This window comes from Lathamus discolor, chromosome 5, assembly GCF_037157495.1.
Source record: "Lathamus discolor isolate bLatDis1 chromosome 5, bLatDis1.hap1, whole genome shotgun sequence".
Lineage (NCBI taxonomy): Eukaryota > Metazoa > Chordata > Aves > Psittaciformes > Psittacidae > Lathamus > Lathamus discolor.
Genome location: NC_088888.1, coordinates 110,601,239 through 110,627,037, shown reverse-complemented (window position 1 = coordinate 110,627,037; position 25,799 = coordinate 110,601,239). Strand labels below are relative to the sequence as shown.

At 43.0% G+C, this 25,799-nt stretch overlaps 1 protein-coding gene across 2 annotated transcripts in view; it reads right to left on the bottom strand.

Annotated features, from left to right (window-relative positions):
• The window catches only part of ELP3 (elongator acetyltransferase complex subunit 3), a 96,938-nt gene that overhangs the window by 10,962 nt on the left and 60,177 nt on the right, over window positions 1-25,799 (bottom strand). For both annotated transcript variants that reach the window (XM_065681916.1, XM_065681915.1), the window contains exons 12-14: window positions 21,842-21,907; window positions 15,476-15,703; window positions 12,515-12,596 (exon numbers count right to left, since the gene is read on the bottom strand). In XM_065681916.1, the coding sequence (XP_065537988.1) occupies window positions 12,515-12,596; window positions 15,476-15,703; window positions 21,842-21,907 (376 nt within the window). The remainder of the gene's footprint in view (window positions 1-12,514; window positions 12,597-15,475; window positions 15,704-21,841; window positions 21,908-25,799) is intronic.

Sequence of the window (25,799 nt, the reverse complement as noted above, 5' to 3'; positions counted from 1 at the left end):
CACTAGAGGATGGGGGCCTGGTGTGCCTGACTGCTCTGCGGGGTATAGCCAAAACAGTCCCAACTCAGGAAAGGTTGTAAGGATTATGGTATCTTCACAGAATGATTTACTAAACTGCTTATGAAAGAAAGCAGATATACCATGTTTACTCCTATCCTGTCACATGCAGAATTCATGCACTCATGAAGATGCAGAGCTAACAAGGAAAACCACAGCAAAAGCTGTATAATATTAACTAATGGATCACACGGAGATTTTCGGATTCATTCTTAAGGCCAAATCTCAAACCCAATTCTGTCATCAGTAACTTTTTGCTTCCCCCTTTTTTTTTTTAATAAAACCAATTAAATTAATGGTAGAATTAAATAACTGATTTTACAGTATTCAGCTTTTGAGGTGCCTCTCAGCACACAGGAGATGTCCTGGCTAGAACTGATTTTTAAATGGCAAGTCTGCAGGTAAGACCCATCCTAGAGCTTCCAGATGGTGAGATTACATCTCATTGATCTCTTTACTGTAGAAGCAATATTTCATTAATGACTACACAGACCTGCCCAAAGGCAGCTGCACTGAAAGCATCTGCTGTCAGGAGAGAGGAAGCCACCACACCAACGCTGCATTTAACTGCAACAGATGAAGCCAGAGCTGACAAATCTTCTGATTCTAGACTAAGCAAAATTAAACATTTAAAAGCTAATACCATGACTTCTCTTACACTTTAACAAAGAGCTGCCATTGGTGTGGCTGCTGGGCCTTGAGAGAGAGAGGGACAATGAAATGTGTCTGCTATACAACCCCAGATTTGTGAAGTTAAGTGTTTGTGAGATTTTAGATCTACAGGCTACGGAATGTCTTGAGGCTTCTTCCAGAGATGGTTGCTGAAATATCCAACCCAGCTGGTAAGGTATTACTGAGAGACTGGGGGTTTAGGATGACTCACAGAACATGTGAGGCACTCATGATCGATTTTCTTTCCTATGGGCTATGAGATTTTAAACGCCAACAAAGAAACACTCAGCAATCCCAAGAGTGAGCCTACCAGCCATTAAACCAGCAGTGTCCCCATGCATCTGCTTCATCAGAGAATCACACAATGGCTCGGGCTGGAAGGCACCTTAAAGCTCATCCAGTTCCAACCCCCTGCCACAGGCAGGGACACCTTCCACTAGACCAGGTTGCTCCAAGTCCCATCCAACCTGGCCTTGAACACTGCCAGGGATGGGGCAGATACAGCTTCCCTGAGCAACCGGTGTCAGTGCCTTACCACCCTCATCATAAAAATACAGCACATGGCCTCAGGAATTTGTGCAAGTGTCCAGTGCAAGAAGACAGGAGGCAGAAACCAGCCTTTTCTTCTGAACTTTCCCCTCTCACTCATCAGAAAGAGATCATTAAGTGTTATAAATCTGACATCTCTGTATCAAAGAAGAACAACTTTAAAGGTTCCTACAGATCTACAGTTTAATAGTGCAGATTGCTACATCAGATGTTAATGACTTCTGGTGAGAAAAAGTAATGTGAGCAAACTGCAGAAAGACCCCAAGATCCCTGCCATGTGTTCCTGTAAGCAATAGGCATGCTCAGGAGCCTGCAGGTGATTATCATATGTTATTAATAAAAAAGCATCAAACACTAAAATAAATAAGTAAATAACTGTGATGATTAAAAAGAAGTACAAATGACTGAGCAGAGGAAAATCCTTCACAATCTCTTCTCAGTTTTGCATGTGCTTGTGTCAGCAAATCGCTGACAGGGCTCCCATAAGTTCGTGTGTTCATCTGGACCCAGCAGCAATGCAAGTGGAGAGGGTCACTCGAACATCAATTCTGTCTGCATCTTTGCAGTGCAAGGAGGCCCTGAAGAGGCTCCAGTGTGGCAAACAATGAATCAATACAGTGATCGTAAGTTAATACTAGTTACCGTCTCGCTTCCAAATTTTGCAGACAACACCCCTCACCTGCTGTGCAGAAATACTGTTCAGCTTAGTTCTGAACAGAGCACACAGTTAATGAGGACTGTGCATACTATGGGCCATTTTTCTCTGGCTCTTCCCCAGCTACTCGACTTTCTGATGATCTGACTAATGAAGCGGGCCCACGACTCTTGACATCACCTGATCCTCCATGCCTACCATTCAGAAATCCATCCTGCCTTCCCATCGCCACCTTCAGCCTCAGCGCACTCAGACGTGAAACATCCCTGGCCTGTGTCCATGTTAATTTTCTACTTGACAGAACACAAATAGAAGCCTGGTCTGGGGGAAAACTGATCATCTTGCCGCATAGTAATTAGCTTATAGGAAGGCATGGCAGCGGTGCCAGACCTCCACAGTGCCGTGATAAGGCTGCTACGTCACCAGGATGGAGGGAGGCTACGGTGAGATTTCGCTGCAGGGAGACATTAAACTACTGCTTTAGAAGATGAGGCGTGCTGGTGCGGATTTGGCTGCGATTCCAGACACCTCTCCGGTCTTGGGAGTAAATTATCAATGAGGCTCATTTAAAGGCGCCAAAATGCCTGCACTTGGAAGGAGAAAGGAAAGGGTGCTTATTAACGGACCTCAGTGCGTTCAGTTTGAACAGGGCAAGCACCTGTGACAGGGGAATTCAATCTCTTCCCCTACCTCCCCAAACAAGCATCTTCTGTGCAGAGATAAGGAGACAATCCTGTCGGTACAAGCCAAGCTAGTCTGCTTTTCTGATGCCAGCACAAACAGATAACGCTGACAGACGTCACAGCAGATACTGCAGCCGAAAAAAACCTCTTCCGTGCAAGAGCACTGTATTTATAGAGCTAGCTTTTAGCGTTTGAAAAGTAATTTGTGGTCTTACAGCACATAAATATTTGGTCTGTGCATTCCTGATCCCTGCCCTTGGAGTAGCCGGCAGCTTTACCCACAGTATCTCAGCTTTCAGATGCACTAAACAAAGGAGGTGGCTACCTGCTGCAACCAGCATGCTCATCAAGGACAAGCAGTAAGATGCCAACCTTTTAGGGACAACATGACAGCAGATTTAGAAAAGACAGTAGGAAGTTCTTCCCTGGGGGGTGGTGAGGCCCTGGCACAAATTGCCCAGAGAAGCTGCGGCTGCTCCATCCCTGGCAGTGTTCAAGGCCAGGTTGGACAGGGCTTGGAGCAACCTGGTCTAGTGGAAGGTGTCCCTGCCTGTGGCAGGGGGTTGGAACTGGATGAGCTTTAAGGTGCCTTCCAGCCCGAGCCATTGTGTGATTCTATGGGAATGGCGCTGTCCATCTCCTTTGGCAGCCAATTTAGGCTAAGTAGTTAGGGACAGAGACAGCTATCCAGTGTATGTTCAATTCCTCTGGGGTGAATAAAGAGAATACTCAGTGGTAGCCTCACCTTAGCTTCAGACAAGAATCCAGGCTATGGAGGTAAGATAAACCACTTTCTGTCACTGCTAAATGCCACTGATACTGAGACCACCAACCTTTCTATGTCCATAAAAAGTGAAGTTCGAGGCAGCTGCATATGCCAGCAGTGTAAACTTTAGAGGAAACTGGTTTTCACACACTGAGGACATGTGGAGGGTACATGGAGGCAGTGGTGGATAGTAAAACTAGGGTTTGGAGATGGTAACATCAAAAAATCCACACGTAAAGCCAGTGGCTATCCCTGGGACAGGAGGAGACATATCCTTTACAAGAAAAACCCAAACAAACTACAAGAACAGCGATGTTAAACGTGGAGTCAAAGCAAGATATTTTGGTGCCAGGACAGGATGTCAGTTTGGCACAACCCCAACGCTTCTCACAAAGAGGAGCGAGAGATTCGGGACTTGGCAAGGAGCTAGAAAAGTGTAACAGCCCAGTGTGTACTCAGAGCCAGGAGGAGTGCAGCGTAAAGCCAGGCTGCCTGGGTGTAGCAAGCTCTGACAAGTGGATGCCTCACACTGTTACTGCTAAGCTGTGTGTCAGCACAGACTGGTCAGAACTACTCAGGGATCAGCCAGTTGTGCTCCAAGTCTTCAATTTAGAGGCATGAAGGCCACAAAGCACATCCAGGAATGACAGCAGCAGTTGAGCAGATCCCCTTGGTGGCTCGGTGCTGGGCTGTGATGCTTTCTTCCTCCCTGGATGAGCATGTGGGCTCTGGCCAGTGGTGCTGGGCACTTCCAGGGGCACAAAGTCCTCACAAGTGTGAGGACTGTGTATGTACTGCTATGCACTCATTCACACTGTTCTGTCTCTGCAGACGTGCTGATTACAGCCTCTCTCCTGATTTCCTAGATTGCTACAATAGATGATGCACACATTAGAGCAACATAAATATCTGGGATGGGAACTCACCCAAAACTGCCCCTGCATACACATTATTTAAGTTCACAAAGATTACTTTAAAAGGAGGTAGGGAAGCATTTCTGCCATGTGTTTTTCAGCATTGTGTGTAACTACTGCACTTTAAAAGAGAAGGTTATCAGTCTTGTCATTTTACTGCTCAGGTGCTTCAAGTAACTGTAAAGCACTGACTCAAATGTCTCCAATCATTGTTATTGCCAAAGGTAACCACCCAAATCAGAGTCTGACACTGGAACAATTGAGTTGCAGGTTAGAGGAAACACAAAGGATTCATAATGCATGAATTTCTTTAAGAACATCCAGTCAGGAGCTTTATGCTTCTGTCTTTTAGGAGGGGGAGGACCCAGGACTTCCAGTATTTCAGAATTCGTTATGTTACATTTCACATACTCATCACTGGTGCTATATTAAAAAAACAGTTTAAAGTACTTGTTACAGGTTTAGGGTCAGAAGGGATTAATTATGGAATGTCAAGCAACAAAGTCCAAACAATAGCAATAGGAACCCTCAAGGAAAAAACAGGAAAGGCTTTAACAGAGGAATGTCCTCTATCTGTGTTTACCTAGATCAAAGGATTACTCGTCCCAAGCTCAAGATACAATGGTGGGGCAGTGCAATCGATCCCTATAAAGCTCATGGAAAAGGGATGGGGAGAGAAGTTTATCAGCTGTTGCAGGCAGGCAGACTGGCAAGACAGAAAAATCCCTCAAGGGCTATCGGATACAAAGGCACCCTCTCTGACTCTAGAAGTCCTTAGGCAACAAACAGCTGGAGGCTGAGATGATGTCTGCATGCTTACTGGATATTTGCTCCCTCCTGCAGACACCCGGCATTGGCAGTGTCAGAAATGACACACTGATCCGACCTGCTGCAGCCTACTCACATTCTTTGGGCAGAGGCAGAGTCTGAAGCAAATATGCTGCAAGCTGGGCTAAATGACAACAGGCACAAGGGCTGCATTGTATTTACATAGCAGGAGTAACTCCTAAAGGGGATCCTGGCAAGTGCTGACACCTACGGACTGCAAAATGTGGGGGACAGCCTCAAAAGGGAGCTAAAAAAAGTACCATCCCAAATGGAAAGAAATACAGGTCTGTAGGCCGAATGGTAGAAGAGGAGTGGAAGGGAAAGCTTCTTTAGGGACTGGAGTACCATCATCCTACCAAAAGGAGAGAAAACCCTGAATACAGAATTCAGACGTCAGCTACTGACAAAAAGGAAGAAGCAATTATAAATTCAGCAAGCTTACGAGCCATCCACTAACCTCAAACACCAAGGTTTCTTACATTTTCAGTGTCTGATGACTTTTAGACAACAGAGGAGTAACATATTTAAAATTATTTCAGTGTAATTTAGGTTTGGGGGCTTTTTTTTAAAGGGAAAAAAAGATGCAAATTCAAAGCAGGTACAACTGAAAGAAAAAAAGAGAGAACAAAACACCCACCACAGCACAAAACCAACAAAAGGCAAAGAAAACACACATGCAATTACAAATGCTGGAAAATGGAAAAACAGACATTTCAAATCAGACCTCCCCAGAGCTCTGAATAATGGAGTGATGCCTCCAGGGTCTACCATTCAGCTACCCAAGCCTGCATACTAATATACTACTCACATCAGAAGGGTAGAAAGGCACCACTCATGCAGAAAATTACCTTAAATGAGCAATGACTTCATGATAAAAAAGCCACTCACTTTTTTACTTTGCTGTTCGATCTGGGGGGGGGACGACGACACCGCCTTCCTACTGCTAAGGAGCAGGCAGCACACTTCTGTCTCTGTGCTTAAACCAAGAGGCAGGCCACAAAACCACCTTGTTATTGTGAATATTTAGTTCTGGTTGGTTTAGTCAAATGTCCAAAGATGAGACTGCATCTCTGGGGGGAAGCATGTACCTTAGCAATCTTAGTATCCGGGGTCCAACGCATGCAGGATCACTAGCATCCAAGCTTTAAACAGAGCTGAGAATCCACACAGTGGCAATACAAGAGGTATAACTACAGCATCACGCACAATAAGAAACCAGAGTACCTACGGCGGATATAATTTCCCATCCCACTGGTACCCTAATCACTCCATGTGCTGCCAGAATCCAAAATGCCCTTCCAACCTGGCTTGCAAATGCTCATCTTCCCTTACTAGTGCATTTGTCATTGACTCCAGAATTGATTAAATGCAGTTCTCCCACTGGTCCTCTTCAAATGAAGTGATATTTAACTAGACACACCACGAGGCAGCTGTGGTACAGCCTAGCTTGCCTTGTGCATCATTGCCCGGTTCATTGCCTGTGATGACTCCTGGGTGCCTGATGCAGGGGACCTCAGATTTTCCTTTGTTTGGAAGTAACCTTGCATGGTTTTAGGTACCATGATTGTAAGCAATAGTGACCCTGTTGAATCCTGCTGCATCTTTTCCCTTTTCTGTCCATAAATTAAACAACCCCAACAGAAAAGAGCCTTACGATGTTCAGAGGTTTAGCTGAACCAGCTTATAACAAGAACAGCAGGGAGAGTAAAATGCTTTGGGGAGAGTCTGCTGGGAAACTCACTTTTTTTTCTCTGGGAGCACAAATTAACATGCTCTGAAGAAGCACAGGAACTGATGGCATTCATGTGTGCAGTCCTGGTTTGAATGTGCTTTTAAAGGAAAAACCTCATTGTCTCATGAATACCTCTGCTTGTGACATAGGGAGAGGTCCTTACCCCGTTCTGGGTAGGGTGACTGCAGGCAATGAGGTGCAGAATGCTACCCACACTGCAGAAAGAGACTGGTAGACTAGGGAGGAGTGTAAAGTCTTTTCTATAACAGCCTGCAGAGACGAACAAAGCACACTGGAGATAAGCCTGCCTTAAGCCAGAAGTAATTCTCAGCTAAAGCAGCAGTTGAAAAGCTGGACTGCAAGTGTGCATCAAATCTGGGTTATAAACACAACAAAGTTGAAACCCACAACTCAACAAACTCTACACTCAAAGACCTGAGCTTTAAGCCCTTAGCCCCTCGTGCAGCCTTGAAAAGGAGTATTACCACATGCTGGCAGTGTAAGAACAATGCCAGTCAGAGAAGAAGATTCCCATGAAAGTAAATGGTATTTATTTTTAAATCCCTGCAAACTGCTATTGCTCACAGTTCTGATTCAATGCTATTTAAACTGCTGAGTATTACGAGTCACTAGGATGGAAATCACCTTTTCATCACTATTCTAACTTCTAAATACTTCCTACCTGACTTGATTTAAGAATTGGTGAGGTTTTTTAGTTGTTTGGGTCTTACAAACTTGGGAATAGTTTGGCTTGAGATGGGGGAAAGGGTTGCTGAGGAGGGAGGAAGCACTAACGAGATTTCCCCACACATTCAATGCCCACTCACTAGATTTGTGTGGGGTTTGTCTTACTAGCTCTTCCCCTGCCCCCTGTAAGGAAAGCTCTGGTGGGTGGAGACACAAAAGCCTTAATGAATCAAGACAGGTTCTCATTTTCCAAAACATGCTCAGCAGGGACAGATGCAAGACAGGTGGAAGTCTTTAGTCTGTACTATGCAGAAGTTAGGCCACACTAAATCTTTGTAAGATATCTTACGGTATATATATATATATACCAAAGCTTCCAACCAGAAAACGCTTGCAGAATGAAGGCTGTTGCAGAAATGCCCTTGCTTAAGGACAACAATATTCCTGTTTCCACCTGTGTCAAAATTCCAGTTAATATAGTATCAAGCCTGTTTTCAAAGCTGTTACATTATTAAACCTTTAAAACTGAAGTTCATTAAGAACTAGAGGATTGTACACAGCAGCTATTCCATAGCACCAATCCCCTACTACAGATTTATCCTTGGCTTCCTCCAAATCCCCCTAATTAATTTTTTTTCAAAGGCCATCAATCTAAAGCAGACAAACATCAGAGAGTCAATTCATTAACATTCCCGTATTTCCACTTATCTTGGGCCACTTCTTTTCTTATTAATAGCTACTAAGATTGGCATTTCTAAAAATAACCAACCAGCGCTGGAAGCAAAACTCCAGGGAGTCTTCCCGAGCTCCATCAATCCTTCAGCAGCATTTTGGAGTCTCGTCCTAAGATCTCCTGAGTACACCCTGGCAGTTGGCAATCTCCAAGGCAGCCCATGAATCAACATCCTATGAACTATGAGACGCTGATTACTCAATTTATTACTTCTAGGGTGACCAAAGGGCTGTTTACACGACGAAATTAGAATACTTCAGAGTACTGCCAAATGTGCCCTGAAACCTTACTTCTGATTTATGTGTTAGTTCAGTTTCTCTCGCCTTAATGTTCCTCGTTGCAGGTGAATTTAACACTTGTATGATGCATCAGATTTACTTTTAGAAAGTTCCAAATCTCCGTTTTCTCCCTAACTGCAAGAGGCAAAGGCAGGAGTAACACGGTTTCCTTAATACATGAGACAGTGTGCTCAAGCAGCACCAACAGACTGGTGTCGATGAGTCACCGATTTTCTCTCTCATGGAGACTATAGAAAGCAGGTGGTATTAGTTTTAATTTCTATTCATAGCCATGCGATTGTGGATTCCTGGCTGCTGCAGTATGCTTAGGAGAAAGATGTTGGGATCAGTCACCCCAATCTGATTATTATGGTCCTACTGATCTTAATCAGGAGACAATCATGAATTACTCACTTGTTTCCCATTTACATGTTTGCATCAAGTGATTTTACAGTACTGCCTGATAGAGAATGTAAAAATATGAACACTTCATGCTGAAATATGCCACTGACTCACTGCTGAGGGGGATGGAGTTTCAGCCCTTTTTGAAGCAAGAAACAGGCAACTGCAACACAGACACCTGACCTAACCAAGGGAATATCTTCATTTGCAGGCAAGTGAAATGATGTTTAATTAAGAATATTGACAAGGTTATACGTGGGGAGAGAGCAAGCAGAGCCAGAGGTGAAAAGATTACGCCTCAAGTCCTTCGGGGAGTCTGGACAAAGGGAAAATTTGCTCTGGCAGATAACATGCTCTGCCATAGAGGAAAGATGTTTCTAATGAGTGAGGCTCTAATGGACATACCCTGAGATGACAGGAAATGTTGAATACTACCTTGATCAGGATGGGCAGCAAATCAGGTGGACAGGAGTGAGGCGTTTCCAATGTAACCTCACTAAAAGCAGATTAGTCATGAGGTGGCTTGCTTTCTTCCTCCCTTTCTCTCTCTTTCTTTCCCTTCCTTCCTCCCTCCCTCCCTCCCTTCCTCTCTTTCTCTCTCTTTCTTTCCTCTTTTTCATAACCACTAGTAAATGTATTGCCTATTTTAGATGTTGTACACACCTATTTTCATCCGAATCTGCCTTCATCTGGCTGGAGTTAAACACATTTCCAAACAAGCCATGCTTCAATCCAAGCCAGAGGCTTCTGGACCCCACCAGATTTATCCAGCTCCCCAGATTTATTCCCTAAAGGGTGAGAGGGACCCTGCCAGCTGCAGGAGATGGAGATGGGTGTCTGGCCTCACACATCTGGGAAGACAGGAAAAAAAAGTTCTTCCCTGTGAGGGTGGTGGGGCGCTGGCACAAGCTGCCCAGAGAAACTGTGGCTGCCCCATCCAAGGCAGTGCTGAAGGCCAGGAATCTAGGATTCTATGATCTTCAGTGATCAGTGATGCAGAACACTCTGCTCTGGCATGCTGCGGCAGACAAGGCTCTGACATGTAGCAGAATACTGGGGGGAAAAAAGTTGCTTGGGGTCCCCAGGAAATGTGCTGTTCTGCAACAACCAGTACAAGATGCCCCTGCTCAAAGCCCAGGTAGGTTACAGTCACGGATGATCAAAGGATCTTTAAACATACGGAACAGCTACAGATGATCACAAGATCATTCAATGGTTTGGACTGGAAGAGACCTTCAGAGATCATCAAGTCCAACCCCCCTGCCACAATGACTGTTGCTTATTTCTAACCAGAATTAGAATGAATTTGACTTGATCTTAGAGACTAGCCCTACTCTTTAGACAGTAACAAAAGCCCTCCATGCTGTCCTTTTGTAAAAATACATGTATTTCTTTTTGGATAACTCAATGAGAGAGTTTGCCACTTAGACATATCCTGCCTAAAAGCTGGTATAGTACAGAAATTCAACCATCCACTCTGCTACTTTGCTAGCAGGAGCCCTGAGGAGGACTAATGCTGCTTCATGCAATCCTCCATTAGAGCACATGCATCAGCATGGACCTTTCCCTGAAGATGCCATGTGCATGTTCTGGCACTATTTAGTTGACTAGTACTGAGGTAGCCATTAAGTGCAAGACTGGAAAATACTGCTGAGGAAAGTTTTTCTTCAACATAAAATATAAGGCAAAGGCTGCACAAAAAGCATAACACCCTTACGAGCTAGAAAGCAGTAAAAGTTTGCAATATATTGGAGATGTCATCTTCCAGTGGGTTCCCAGATTGAAAATCTATTTTGAAACCACAATTAGCAAAACCAAGTTCATCCTCCAATGGATGAAGAACTTTGGCTGCATTTTTATTTCAGATAAAACCTACAGGGGAAGTGCAATTCAAGTGGTAACATCTCCAAGGAAACAGCTGGAAATCTTGTGGTCTTCACAGATGCTGTAGTATTCTGTATTCGAAGACAAACTGCACTATGTTGTACTTTGCACTCCAGGAAATTAAAAAAAACACCAAAACCAGAAACCAAGAACACAGATGAGTTCTTAGTAGGATGCCACAAACTGTGCATGCAGTAAAACAAGACTTCTTGCACTGGATCTTCATGCAAAGGATATATTCTTCACATCAGTTTGCTAAAATACAGCTAAAATCAGTAATTAGCATGGAATGCTTTCATAAATAATTTTTTAGCAATTGCTGTATGTTATCTGTTCTCAAAAGAAGTGCTCTTTAGCACAGAGGAACTGTGACTTCCTCTCTCCACACATACCAAGCCAAGATTCTACCAGCAAAACCAAAAGAAACCATTTTCACCTTTGCCTTTCTACTCAATTCCAAGTTCAAACTGACACCCATGAAGCAGCAATCAAGAAACAGGACTGGCATGTGTCTTAAATAAGAAACAGGGGAATGAAAGAACACAGAATTATCTTTAAGCATCCTGGGCCGCAGTAGCAGCAACATGACAAGCAGGTCAAGGGAGGCCAGGTTGGACAGGGAAGTTGCATCTGGATGATCTTTAAGGTCCCTTCCAACCCAAACCGTTCTGTGATTCTCTGATCTGACTATTGCCTACACACTGCTCTCACTCATGTGCTGGCCCTTGTTACAAGTATTTGTTGATATGGCCCATGTTGGCTTTTCAACATCCAGGGACATTACAGAGCCAGAAACACATAGAACAGCTCTTTGCCTCAGCACTGAGCAGCACGGATCAAAGTTGTGGATTTCTGCTTTTCAGGGGTTTTCAGCAGCAGCAGGTTATTATTTGAAAGGTCTAAAATACAGCTATTCCATTTAAATTCCCCAGCATACATTAATCTTACACCAACAGAGTTTCTCTTCCAATGATATTTGCAGCTTCCCCACTCATAGATCTCTATGCCTGTAAAACCTTTCTATGGCTACTATAACTGCTAATATAAGACAAATTAAGACACAAAGGCAGTCCTGACCTTGACTTCACACACACGCAATGAACTGATGCCTCTCTTCTTAGCCACAATGCCTCGAAAATGAACTAGGAGAAAGGGCTGCAGCTCTTTCTTATATAGCTCCCTTCTTCATGATAATACTTAATGTATCCTAAAAGCACATCTGTCCCCTCTAATGACAGTACTTGCAGAAAGACGCTAAAACGGAGGCTGGCAATTTTCCATCCTTATAAACTCTGGAAAGCAGCCCTCGACAATAACAACCTGCGACGGGGTGAAATCAGCGGGGTTGGAAATAGCAGTGTTTGGAGGAGGAAGACACCCATGGTCACGCTGTCTGTCTCCTTTCGCACTAAGAACAGGATGGCTCCCCGCAGCACATCCTCTAGTATGCTGCTTATAATAACAGTACTGTCTGGACAAAGCTACAATGGAATTTAACTCCATTAAGAAGAAACATCTGCTGATGCTCATTTACTTCCTAATACGATGAATGTTCACAGCAGTGGCCTTGGCTGCAGTGGGTTTATTTTCATATTAAGATATATATATATATATGTATATATATATTATGTATATATATATATATATATAAAAAAAGGTATCAAGCAAAGGTACCTGAAATTACAGCAATTTTCCATGACCCATGTTCCTCCTTGGCTATTCTTTCTGCCTCCTCCATCAGTAACATACCAAATCCCTATAATGGGAGAAATAACAGGAAAAAAAGGTAAGTTCTCTAAAAAATAGAAAATACAAGCAAGCTCAGAATATAAGCATTAGTACAGTTCCAAAAGACTTATATTTTTGTCAAAGGAATGATCCTGTGATCAGGAATACTGCTGAATATTGGAGGAGAGGGCTTGAGAAGAAGTGCACCAACACTAAGCTTTACAGTGGAGCTTTCTCAGTGGTGGTGTTATTTTTTTCTATCAGGAAATTATTCATAAGCAGTTCTAGTGTCTGACTGCTTCTCAATGGAGGGAACAGAACGAAGTTAAATCCATTCAAGGTGGGTCGACTTGGTAGGCATCCTGTAACTCCTGGTGCTGAATGAGTCTATCTGGCAGACATAACCAATTCTAAACAACAATCACCCACCGTAACAGAGCTGGGTTTGTGCTAGTGAATCTAACAGAGTCTGTGTGTGAATACCAGATGCACATGCCTATGCTGTTATATCGCAGAAAGATTCCAGTGCCATTCTGATGAGGGACATAAGCTCAAATGGATCACAGAATGGTTAGGGTTGGAATGGACCTTAAAGCCCATCTTGTCCCAACCCCCTGTCAAAGGCAGGGACACCTTTCACTAGACCAGGATGTGGCCAGACACTACTGACCAGAGATGGGCCTTGCTGCTGTTCACTTTTTTGATACACATCAGTCTTATCGCCTCAGACTTTATGGCCACAAACTCTCCACGAGTCAAGAGCTGCTATCGTGCTTGTTTCAGGATGAAGAATTGAGGCAGGCAGCAACCATAGGGCTTGTCAGGGCTACCCACAAAGGCTACAGCAAACTGGTGCATGACCCCTGCAGGAGGTCATGCTAAGCTCAAGCTTTGTATTGCTCTCTAAGGCTCAGCTCATGACACAGGAGGTGCCAAATCAAAAAGAATCACAGATGAACATGTTAATATTCTGAACCAGATCCACACCTCTGTTTATATTTGGAAATCTGGCACAGCAGGAGTGCTACTGGAATCATGATAAATACTTCAAAAGAAGGGAACAGCCTTTCCACTCTATTTAACAGCTTCCTTGGTCCTATATATCTTGGAGTAACTGACTGGATTAATTAGCTCTTAACATTAGGATGGGAATTATACACAGCTCTTTGTTCATCTGTTTTTCTGACAAGATGTACAGAATAGGGCTGTGGCAACACTGAAGCAGATATGATTTAGTTCTAAATAACACTGAACACTTACAGGCATTTTTAAATAACACACAGAAATCTTCATTCAGAAACATCCTTCTAATCAGAAATTGCCCCCACAACTGTGAAGAACATTTTCTGATTAACCTCTTGAACACAGACTATTCCGAATGAACACGAGTGCGTCATATGCCATGAAATTTCAATTTGCAGCCTATTTTAATGTTTGTAGCTGGCTACTTTCAATTGATTTTCTCCCTCTTAAAAAAAAAAAAAAAAGTATCTTTTTTTCCCCCACATACTTAGGATGACTTCTTTTTTTTTCTTCCTACATTTGTAACTATTAACTATTTTACAGTGGAAATACTCAATTCTCTCCCCACCTCCCCAAACACTGCCTTATGGTCATACATCATCAGCATCTAGCAGAACTGCATCTTAATGCATATACTCAGGGAAAGATTAATAAATACAAGGATGTTAATTTAAAACATCAGCCCTGAGCACTTCTGGCAAAGAGGACAAACTGATTGCTTTTTAAAAAGCTCAGTCTAAAGGTTCAGAACCTACCAGGGCAAAATCTAATTCACATTTTTGCTCACTGCAAGCCACAGCATGTCACATGCAGCAGCAGGATAATGTGCTATCTTCATGAGTCACTGCAAGGAATTACAAACACAGCTTTCCACTCCATTCCTCACATGCTTTAGGATATATATGTGAAATGGTCTCACAAGCATGTCTGAAGCAAAAAATTGTCTGATCCAACTGAAGGAGTTTACTTGGGAGTATCACCACATCACCCAAACCGATAAACATCTCAGAACCAAAGCTAGATTTATATTTTTGGTAGGAAGAATATATTCAATACATGTATCTTTGAAAGAAAACTGGGTAGTACCAAACAAAACTTCACCTTCCCATTCGTAAATATGTCTCACCACTGTGAAGGTGGTGAGGTACTGGCACAGGATGCCCAGAGAAGCTGTGGCTGTCCCATCCCTGGCAGTGCTCAAGGCCAGGTTGGATGGGGCTTGGAGCAACCTGGTCTAGTGGAAGGTGTCCCTGCCTGTGGCAGGGGTGTTGGAACTGGATGAGCTTTAAGGTCCCTTCCAACCCAAGCCATTCTATGATTCTGTGATTATTTTAGATTTCAGAAGTAAAATTCATCTACTGAACATGATCAGTTTTAGAAGGAAATAAAAAGACACAATGGATCACAGAATCATAAAATCACAGAACACCAGGTTGGAAGGCACTTCAAGGTATCCCCTTTGGTTCGTTTTTACTCAGTTTGCAGTCAAGTCTGATGTACTGTACAGGTTATCAAAGGAAAGACACTTCCAAACTAACGATGCTCAATAATGGAAAGTGAAATTAGCAGCAGCATATACGAGCTTGTATTGTACAGGCATGAAGCAACACTAATAGCGTTCAGATGTGCTTTTTCGTTTTGTAATTTCAGAGCAGTTGCAATTGCCTAAACATGATCACACTAGTAAAAACTCAGAAGCAGCGTGATGTTGGCAGGCAAAATTCAAGAAGGGGCTCAAATCCAATTCTGTTTCTGTTGCAGTGACTATAATTCAAAGCAACCGAATGAATCTCAGATAATAAAATTCTTCTCCCATTATAGTAGGGAGAGTGAAGGAAGGTGCAAGAAAGAGGCACAGATGAAAAATAAAGATGCTTGGAGTACCTGGTGCTGAAATTTTGAAGGATCCCGACTGCTCACGGGGACAACGCTCCCATACACGTGCAATTCCCGGACAATGGAAACACCTCCTTTCAGCTCAGGTCTGAATGACTCCTCCGAACACTTCCGCAGTCGTAGAAGGCCAACAAGAATATCCTGCTCTGGATCTTCATAGGAGAGGAAGGTCTCCCATCCACCATTAGCTACGTAATCTCTTCTAACTAATTCAATCTGGTCAAAGAGAAGAAGCAACGACAAATACAAAGAGGAAAAGAGAAAGGGAAAATGTCCTTAAAAATATTTAAAGCAACAAACTGAACAGACCAAAACCAATTTCATGGGTCCATAAACTATTATGATACAGAGAAAACATGAAGTGCTTTCTTAAAGGCCAATTTAATTCTAGATGGATTTTAGCAGTACTGGGTAAGAACTACTGTTACTGCAGTCATATTAAAGATAAAACATGAGATTACTTTAATAGAAATGTATTTGCCAATGAGACAGAACTAGTCTTCTATCCTGCTCATAGGTTTTCAAGAAGGGCTAGTGAGCCATGTGGTTACATATTTGTAAGTCAGAAACCTAAACCGCATGTTTCTTGAGTTACTTGAGTTTCATAACCAGTGCAAAATCAATGGGAGCAGCAACTCTTACCTCTAACCAAGGGACTATCTGTAATTGAAATTCAGTTACAAACTTGCTAATTTAGAAGGAGTAGTTTTGCATCTGCCTTAACTAAACCTGCATTTATGACTTTGTCTCTACTGCTTTGCAAACGAAATGGCTTGAGATATCTACAGAACATGGGTCTTCTAAGCAGCAGTCAACTTCCTTACTAATTACCAATTAGTACTTTCTGGCACCTCACAGGTTCTACCGACATGAGCAAACTGTAGTGCAACAGGAGTGGATCTGAAAAAGTTGGTGTTGAGTGAATATTGCATTACATGTGCTTTACAGAATCAGCAGGAAGTTTTCTTACTTATTCAGACAGTTCTGAAGACAGCAAAATCATCCAGACAAGTACTCTGAGAACTGACCAGTAACAACTTGTAAGTTGCCTCAAATGCAATTTGTTATAACAATCCAGACAAAGTCATGTCTGAAGATCACAAGTGGAAGGGAAAGTGAAGTGAAGAGTGGGTTGACTACAGAGAATACAATAAAGACCATGCTTGGGTAGAAAAATTTACTTCTGCAGAGAACCTAGAAGCTATGAAGAGTAGCTAGGGGATGAGAGAGCAGAAAGAATAAAAACCTTTTGTTTCAGACAGTTATGACCTACCATCATCAAGAAGCAGTGCCAAGACCCAAGACATGCCTCCCTTATCTGATGTCATATAACGGGAGCTGTGTTTATATGTAGCTGAGCTAGCCCCTAGCTAATTTCATGCAACCTGTAGCTGATGATGACAACGTCACACATCTGGTGACACAGTGAGTCACTCTATTTGTGTTTTGAGTTGATATGGTAGAGCTGACATACCTGCCCATCCTTTCTGTAGGTATTCCCTTGCTCACCTCTAACAACCAGCTGCTAAGCAGGCTGAATTTATTTCCCAAATTGCCTGGCTCAACAGAAGAGAAGCAGCAAGAGTTTGCAATATTGAGAGCCTGATGACAACATAATATATGTTGGTGGAGCTTAAATACATCCCATGAACCAGGCATCCATCACCAGCTGGCGTACATTAGGTGCACTCTTGGAAGGCACTTTCTAAATTAATCTGAAAGGACTCAGGTTGCTGTGCTTCCAGATGCTTTCAAAATGGGAAGCAATCAGAGGATTTGCTTTAAAAGCACACCCCTAGTCTGAACTAAAGCCACCACATAGGTACAGCTGCCATTGTTCTGACAGATTCCTTTAACTTTAGGAATTCAAACATGTATGGCAAGTGCCAGGGGATGCCATGTGCACCAGCACTGTACTGGTGTTCCTAACATTTATCCTGATGGTACAGTATAGGATTGATCCCTCCGTATAGGTGTATTGATTCCTGTGTGCCCAGGTGGCCAAGAAGACCAACAGCACCCTGGCTTGTATCAGCAATAGTGAGGCCAGCAGGACAAGGAAAATGACCATCCCCCTGTACTCAGCCCTGGTGAGGCTGCACTTCGAATTCTGTGTTCAGTTCCGGGTCCCTCACTACAAGAGAGACATTGAGGTGCTGGAGTGGGGTCCAGAGAAGGGCAATGGAACTGGTGAAGGTCTTGAGCACAAGTCCTGTGAGAACTGGAGGGTTTTATCCCGGAGAAAATGAGGCTCAGGGGAGACCTTCTTGACCTCTAAAACTACCTGACAGGAGGTTGTAGTGAGGTGGGGCAGTCTCTTCTTACAAGTAACAAGAGACAGAACAAGAGGAAACGGCTTCAAGTTGCGCCAGGGAAGGTTTAGGTTGAATATTAGGAAAACTTTCTTCCCCGAAAGGGTTGTCAAGCACTGGAACAGGCTGCCCAGGGCAGTGGTGGAGTCACCATCCCTGGAGGTATTTAAAAGATGTGTAGACATGGTGCTTGGGGACATGGTTTAGTGGTGGATTTTGCAGTGCTGGGTTAACGGTTGGACTTGATGATCTTAAGGGTCTTTTCCAACCTAAAAAATTCTGTGACTCTGTATCTTGCCATGTTTTCCCAGTATTACTACAAACTAAAGCAAAGGACTTCAGTATTTTTTTGCAAACCTTCTCATACCCAGAAATCCATGAATTAAAGATTTGTTTATAGAAAAGCCATATGGGATTCTGTCGCCTGCCTGCTCTACTCCATGACACAGCCTGGGTGAACGCAGCTCACAATTACATCCCTTGCTGACTGCAGAAGCAAGGCTCATTTCAACACTGATGTACAGCTCACAGGGTAAGCACCCAAGCAGACATCTAGCGTAACTTTGCTCCAGCTTGTGTGTCAGGACAGCTGACACACACGCTGATCCAGATCTACAATTAAGTACATAACACCACAAGTAAAATAGAAATGTGCAGGAAAAGAAATGAGATTTTTAAAATACCCATATTTTCCAGCTAGGTTTGTATGTGAAAAAGCAGTTAGGGTAAAGCTTCCTGCTAATGTATAAAAAGCCCCTGAATATGTTATTAAGCACTGTTATACTAAGAGTTTGAAATGGCAAGGTTGGAGAACTCTTTATTTCTTCTGAGGACAAAACAAAACCAGTAGAAAGCCTGGTTCCACTGCTTGTCCTCCAGGAGGGACTAGATGCTGTGTTACGCCCACTGCCAGTCTGAAAGCCACTTACAGACAGAGACAAAGCAAGACTACAGGAACCTTTACCAGGAGGTTTTGTATTATGGGCATCTTCTTAGCACCGTAAGCACACACCAGATAAGCTCATACACTCAGAAAAGTCCCTCCTGGATTCAGTTTTTTGTTCTCCCCAATTCCCTGGGCACGGAGGGTCCCTACAATACATAAATCCCCCTCAAAGGGGTTTTGGGAACTCATGAGATCTACAAAGCCTTTTCCTTCTGGGATACTGATATGAATGTGGCAAAAGCCATCCAGAATCACCTCCTGGTCAGCCGGTGCACAGCCATGGGCAGCAGCATACCACAATCCCCAGCACCAGTTCATTGTCTGTAAGCATCCTATGCGCTGGGTAAGGACAACCCTCATCAACATGGATCACCATTTCAGTATGCAACCCTATCAAACCTCTGGCACAGCCTGTTTTAAACTTACTTTTACAAACAAAGGGGAAAATCCAGTTTCAGATTACACTCAGTCTAAATCAGCTTAAAAAACTGCCTTATTCCTACGAAGGCTTTATATTGAGATCATTACCTTGATACAACCCTGCTTTGCAGGAACAGAAGCTTCTGCATTTTACACTTTCTGCTTTAACACTAATGTAGGTTCATATCCGTAACCGAGCTGCCATTGCCCCTCGCCTTTCAAAAACTGTCATTCTGAATGTCTCTTTACAGCAACAATTCACTAGAGCATTTTTAAGGCTATTACACAGCACTAGGCAGCCTTAACCACTCTGAGAGCAAGCAAATACCTTCCACTGCAATAGAGAAAAGCCACTAATTGAAAAGGCATCTTGGAGACAGCTCTGTAAATAACCAGCTATAGGCAAATAATCTACTTCAAATTGATCTAAAAAAAAAATTGAAATACTTTTAAAAGCAGACATGTAATCACCATTATGAAAATACATACAGCCTACTGATCCTTAACAGAAAGAAGATGCATAAAGTATAAGTGATTACAGCAAGCAATTAATTTATTTTAGATCTAACATGATAGCCTCTCTTATCAAGAGGATGCGCTGTTTACTTACGAAGCCAAAAACAACATCATACCTTGTCATTAGTCTAAAGTGCATGAAAAATTATACCATCTTCAGAATATTTCTCTTGCTTGCTGTCATGATAAATTTTGCAAAGACTACATAATGACATCCTCCTGTCACTCAGATGGATGAGTTTAACAAAAGGAATTTTCAACATAACATTGCTTTGAAAACCCTGTGATAAGCTATTTGCTAACTACTCAAGAAATTTACAATTTAAATTAGATTAGCACCACTGACAACAGACATCTCTGGAAGATATTCTGTGAGATGACCGCAGATTAGATAACAAGAGCAGAGCATAAAGGCTGCATGGCCTACGTCCAAATGAGTCTGTACAGCCTCAATTCTTGCAAAAATCTGGTAAGAACAAGATTATTTATTAGAATCATAGAATCATAGAATAGTTACACATTTATATAAATTATCCTGGGCTGCATCACCAGCAGTGTTACCAGCAGGGTAAGAGAGGGAACTCTGTGCCTCCGCTCTGGTGAGACCCACCCCCCCACCCCTGCAGTCCTGTATCCAGCTCTTCAGCCCCATCATAAGGAGGATGTTGGAGCAAGTCCAGAGGAGGCCACAGAGATGCTCCGAGGGCTGAAGCAGCTCTACTATGGAGACAGGCTGAGAGAGCTGGGCTTGCTCAGCCTGGAGAAGAGAAGGCTCCAGGGAGACCTCAGAGCAGCTTCTCTAAAGGGACTGAGAAGAAATCTGGAGAGAGGCTTTTGACAAGGGCCTATAGGGACAGGACAAGGGGGAATGGCTTTAACCTGCCAGGGGAACATTGAGATTAGCTCTTAGGCAGAAGTTGTTCCCTGTGAGGGTGGTGAGGCCCTGGCACAGGTTGCCCAGAGAAGCTGTGGCTGCCCCATCCCTGGCAGTGTTCAAGACCAGGCTGGATGGGGCTTTGAGTAACCTGGTCTAGTGGAAGGTGTCCTTGCCCGCGGCAGAAGGGTGGAACTAGATGACAGTCTCCTAGACTAGATGATAAGGTCTCCCTCAACCCAAACCATTCTGTGATTCGATGTTCCTATGAATCGCTCCCTCTCTGCTGAAACAGAGAAAACCCAACCCCAGTTTAGTGGCTCACATTTTAGAAAGTGGGTATGTGCCCATTGCGCATGAGAAAAAAGACATAAGCGTCCTTCTGATTTGAGTTGCTGCCTGCGAGTAGCAGTATCTTCTGCCTGGCACAAAGAATTCTTATTTGAAAGTAAAGGCAACATATGACAGACAAACTTCAGAACTATTTCAGTCCCTCCCTAATACCAGCAAAGGAACAGCATACTTCGAGGGTATGACTTACTAGCCACAGAATACATGTATAGTAAGATGGATCAGACCCAGTGTGATATTTGCAAGCTCATCTCCTTGGATGCCATGGACCTCCTAACAACTCCCTAGAAGGACCAATCCCTCCTTGTGACTACAGTGAACGGAAGGATTAGCTTCCTAAACTGGATGCTTGAAGTTCAGAGACGAACATTTTGCTTTCTACAAAATAAGCATACCAATATTTTTGTGGACTATTTTAGGAAGAAGAAACACAACATAAGGGTCATATGCTACATGGATCCACTCACATATACACACATATATGTGTGGAAGTGTATTTACACATAAACCATTTGCCTATATAAACATTCACAAAGGATGTAAAGTTGTCTTGCTAAACAGTCACTCCTGTTCAGCATACACACATGGTGTTATTGGTATTTTCTAGATCCAAATATATAACAAAGAGGGAGAAGAGGGAAGGCAGTTACTTTGTTACAGCAGTGAAAATACCAAAGTAACTGCTGGCTGCAGTCAGTTTATTGAACATGGTGGTCCATAAATTTTAGCATGTGACTGCATGAGTACAGTCATCAACAAAAGACATCCAAAGCTGCTGAGAAAATAAATGGAAAATTGGATCCATCTACAAAGGCAAACCACAGGATTGGACGTGCAACAAATGGGTCCCAACGCCTCCACACCGAACATATATAACAAATTGTGTCTGATAGAAGCTCTTAGAAAAAAAAAAAAAAAACAAAGACAAATCTTACCTGATATGGTCTCACTTTATGGTGAATTTCTTGAATTCCAACTTCTCTTGTCCTTACATCACGACACTAAGAAAAGAAAGGAAGGAAGAAAAAAAAGTTACATAGGAGAAAAACATTAAGCTTTGCAACATACAGATTTCCAGACACCTATTGGGTTTAAAACTAAACTGAAAGAGCATGAAGTTGCACAGATTAATTTCAAATGGGCAGACTTCAAAACAAAAATGCTCACCGATCCATTCTTAATACACCTCAGAAAGAAGTCTTAGTGCTAAATGGAAAGACATGCTGGCAAAAATCAATTCACTAAGCAACCATTATGGCTCAAGAGGAAACGTACCCTTTCTCATAAGCAGCAGGGTCTGGAAGCAAAGTCAATGCATATAGAAAAGTAACAGAGAAAAAACAAAAAGATTTTGGCATAATCCATTTTTATCCTTCATTGGGAAGGTCTAACATTGGTAAAATCTACACCAAAGCACCCAAGAGTCCTTAAATTATGGACAGATTTTGAATCTCAGCAATCCCTTTTCTTGCTTTTAAATGAGAATTGTTGCAGAAGCCCTGTCCAAATATCATAAAGTAAAGCGAACACTGATCTGGCATCCACAGAGGCATCATTGAGGCTTGGGACCGATGATGCAGAAAACAAAGAGAGCCAAAGGCATCTTCCCTCCCTTAGAAGCCAGACAGAGGAGGAGATGAGGGTCCAAGCTCAATGCTTGAGAGATGGGTTATAGCTGGCATAAAATTTTGTGCTTCTCAACAAAGTCAATCAAAGTTGAGTGATTTGGCACCCATTCATGTAAGCAACGGGCTGTAATAGTATGAAGACTCCTACTGTGAAAGACTACATGCATCCACATCTTAGCGGGTTTATTTGAAGTCCAATACTAAACTTAACGCAACTTTTGTCAGCAAAGTATAGCCACAAGGGTTTTACTCAAAGCAGCTGAGTGGCAAATGCTTGTTTCACAGAATCATACATAGATTAGACCTATCTTAAAAAAAAAAAAATAGCACTCATTCACATGAATATAAAACACCTTTATAAAACCAAGGGGTCTGATCCAGAAGTCCCAGAGAACACTGACATAAACTTTAAAGGATAAGGCTTAGGTGTATCCTTCAGCTATAAGGCTAAAGGATGTTTGTCTTTACTGTAAAAAGCTACTGGACAGGCATCTGGTTTTCCTTTTCAGTTTTCTAAACAGCTGGAAACTTGGTAATTGGCTTCAGAACAAGTAGGTTAAAAGCATTAAAATTAACTACTCAACCTGGTCACGAAATTAACCCAGGAAAGGAGGTCTTGGGGGCTGCAGGTAGGTAACTGGTTACATCTGTTTGCATTTCAGAGGTTTTTCTGCAAACCAGAAGACTAAGAGATCATTATTCAGGAAAATAATACTGCTTTTATCATTAGCTTTCTTTCGAACTTTTTATATGTGAAACTATAAAGTCTGGGCATTGGTATACAATAGCTAGACTAAGACAGTCTAGATAGCTAGTTTCATTCCACTAACTCAGCTGTATTTGGAAGGAAGGAAGATAACCTCCACCAACAGGGTAAAATTGGTCTAACAGTAAGAGCACCTACCTGTCCATGGATTTTGAAAAGCCAGACTTGCAGATGGGGATGCAAAAACCCACTTCACACAGAAATTCTGAATACCCAGAATAAGCACAGCTCCATTTCAGGCCCTGTCCTCCTCTGAATGCTTTTTAATTCCATTATCAATATAAACCAACCATCTCCCAAATAGCAGGAAAAAAAGTGTGGGCTTGTGTTAGTTTTTTAGAGTGAGCTACGGTAAAAGCAGGATTCCAGGATTAAGTGTCCAAGGCAAAGCTGGACGGGCTTTGAGCAACCTGGTCTAGTAGAAGGTGTCTGTGCCCACGGCAGGGGGCTGGAACTAGATGAGCTTTAATGTCCTTTCCAACCCAAACCATTCTGTGATTCACTGTCGTACCAGGATTCTAGAGTAGACAAATTTATCTCTGCTTTACAATTTCTTAGCTACAGAAACAGCACTGTATAAGACAAGAGAAACATCCACTCTTCATTAAGAACTGAGGAAGGGCAACGTATTCTGGGATGCTGCTTAAAAATTCTCTCTCCCAACGGTGTATCTCCACTTGCACTCAGTGGCCGGCAATCATAAAGGCTAGCACCTTGTACCATAACAAGGCCCTTCAAGAATAATTTCTTTCCAGCAACCACAGACACAAGCTGCAGTGTTGGCATGACTGATACTGATCCTATCCCTCTAACATGCTCCTCACTAAGCCATTCCCCAGAGACGGATACCAGAACTGCCAGAGCTGGTGAGCTGGCAAAGATATGATTCCTGTAAGTCCCTTAAGGAAGGCCTCTGCCTTTTCCTCTCTTTAAGAGACAAGAGGACAAAGTATATACGTAATTTTCTCCTATGACACAACAAAACCACAACAGTACCTTACACTTCAAGCTATACTGGTTCCTCATTTCACCAGCTGCAGTATTTCTGCCTCACCTCATTAAAATCTATTATCACCTGCACAGTAGAGATATCCATAGATTTGATTCTAAAAGCAATGACTGCCAGCCTGACAAGCTCTTTAACGGCTCAGCTCTGCCCTGACTGCCATGGATCAGCTATCCCCGCTTCCCTTGCTGGGCTTGATCAGGTTCTGATCAAATGATGTGGTTTCAGTATCAAACCCAAGAAGTGTTCACTTAGCCCTAAAAAGCTCAACTGAAAAAGCTCAGCTGCATCAAGGAGATTGCCTCCCCTGCCTGGTTTTGAAGTGAAAAGTCAGCAGGAGGGATGGAAGCTTCTGTGGCTGGCAAAGCTGTCTGCCAAATCCTGGCTTGCTACTGGAGAGAGACTGGGATGAATGATTTAAGGAGAAAGTCCAGGGCACCAGCTCAGGAAAGATCAAGTGGTACGGAAAGCACAGCTGGAAGAAGACAGTCTGGAGTCTTTCTTTTCTGGACGTTTGCACAGCAACTACAGGATCCAAGCGAAATGGCAAAGGCAGTAAAGGAGCTAGATGTAGCCAAGAGATCTATGTTAAATACCAAAAATACAGGTCAGGAGCACAAGCTGGTGTGGGACTACAGGCACAAACCCAGTAGCTGAAGACTTTATACTGCTGCATGCAGTAATGCCTTAGAACATCTTTAAGAAAAGGTGAGCTAGAAAGAGAGAGCACTAAATCACAATACAGATTTGTGGGTGACGATGTGCCCCTGCCTGAACATCCGAGCAATTAAAGCCCTCTGTAATAGCCTCAAGGAGCATGTAGCTCATGGGATGTTTTCACAGAATCCTAGAATCACGGGTTGGAGGGAACCTCAAAGATCATCTATTCCAACCTTCCCTGGTAAAGCGTGACCTAGACCAGATGGCCCTGCACCCTGTCCAGCCAAATCGTAAGTGTCCTATGTTGGGGAGTCACCACTTCCCTGGGGAGATTATTCCAGTGGCTGGTTCTCAGTGTGAAAAAATTCCCCTTTTGTGTCCAGTCAGAATCTCCCCATTAGTAACTTGTGCCCATCACCCCCTGTCTTTTCCATGTGACTTCTTGTCAAAAAGGGAGCCTCCTTCATCTTTGTAGCTGCCCTCTAAATACTGGAACATGGGAATAAGGTCTTCCCTGAGCTTTCTTTTCTGCAAACTGAACAAGCCCAGCTCTCTCAGCCTTTCCTCACACGGCTGCCCAGTCCTTGGATCAACTTTGTGGTCCTTCTCTGGACCCTCTCCAGCCCGTCCACATATTTTTTGTACAGTGGGGACCAAAACTGAAGTCAGACATCCCAAGAAAGGAAGAACTTCGCATAATTTTATTGGAGGATTCTGCAAACTGTGGTTAATAACTGAGTTCCAGAGGAAGGTTCAAAGAATGATCAGGGTCACAGCAGACCATGAGATGCACTGTGAATGCCAACTGCTGCAGTGATCTGAGAAAAATCAAG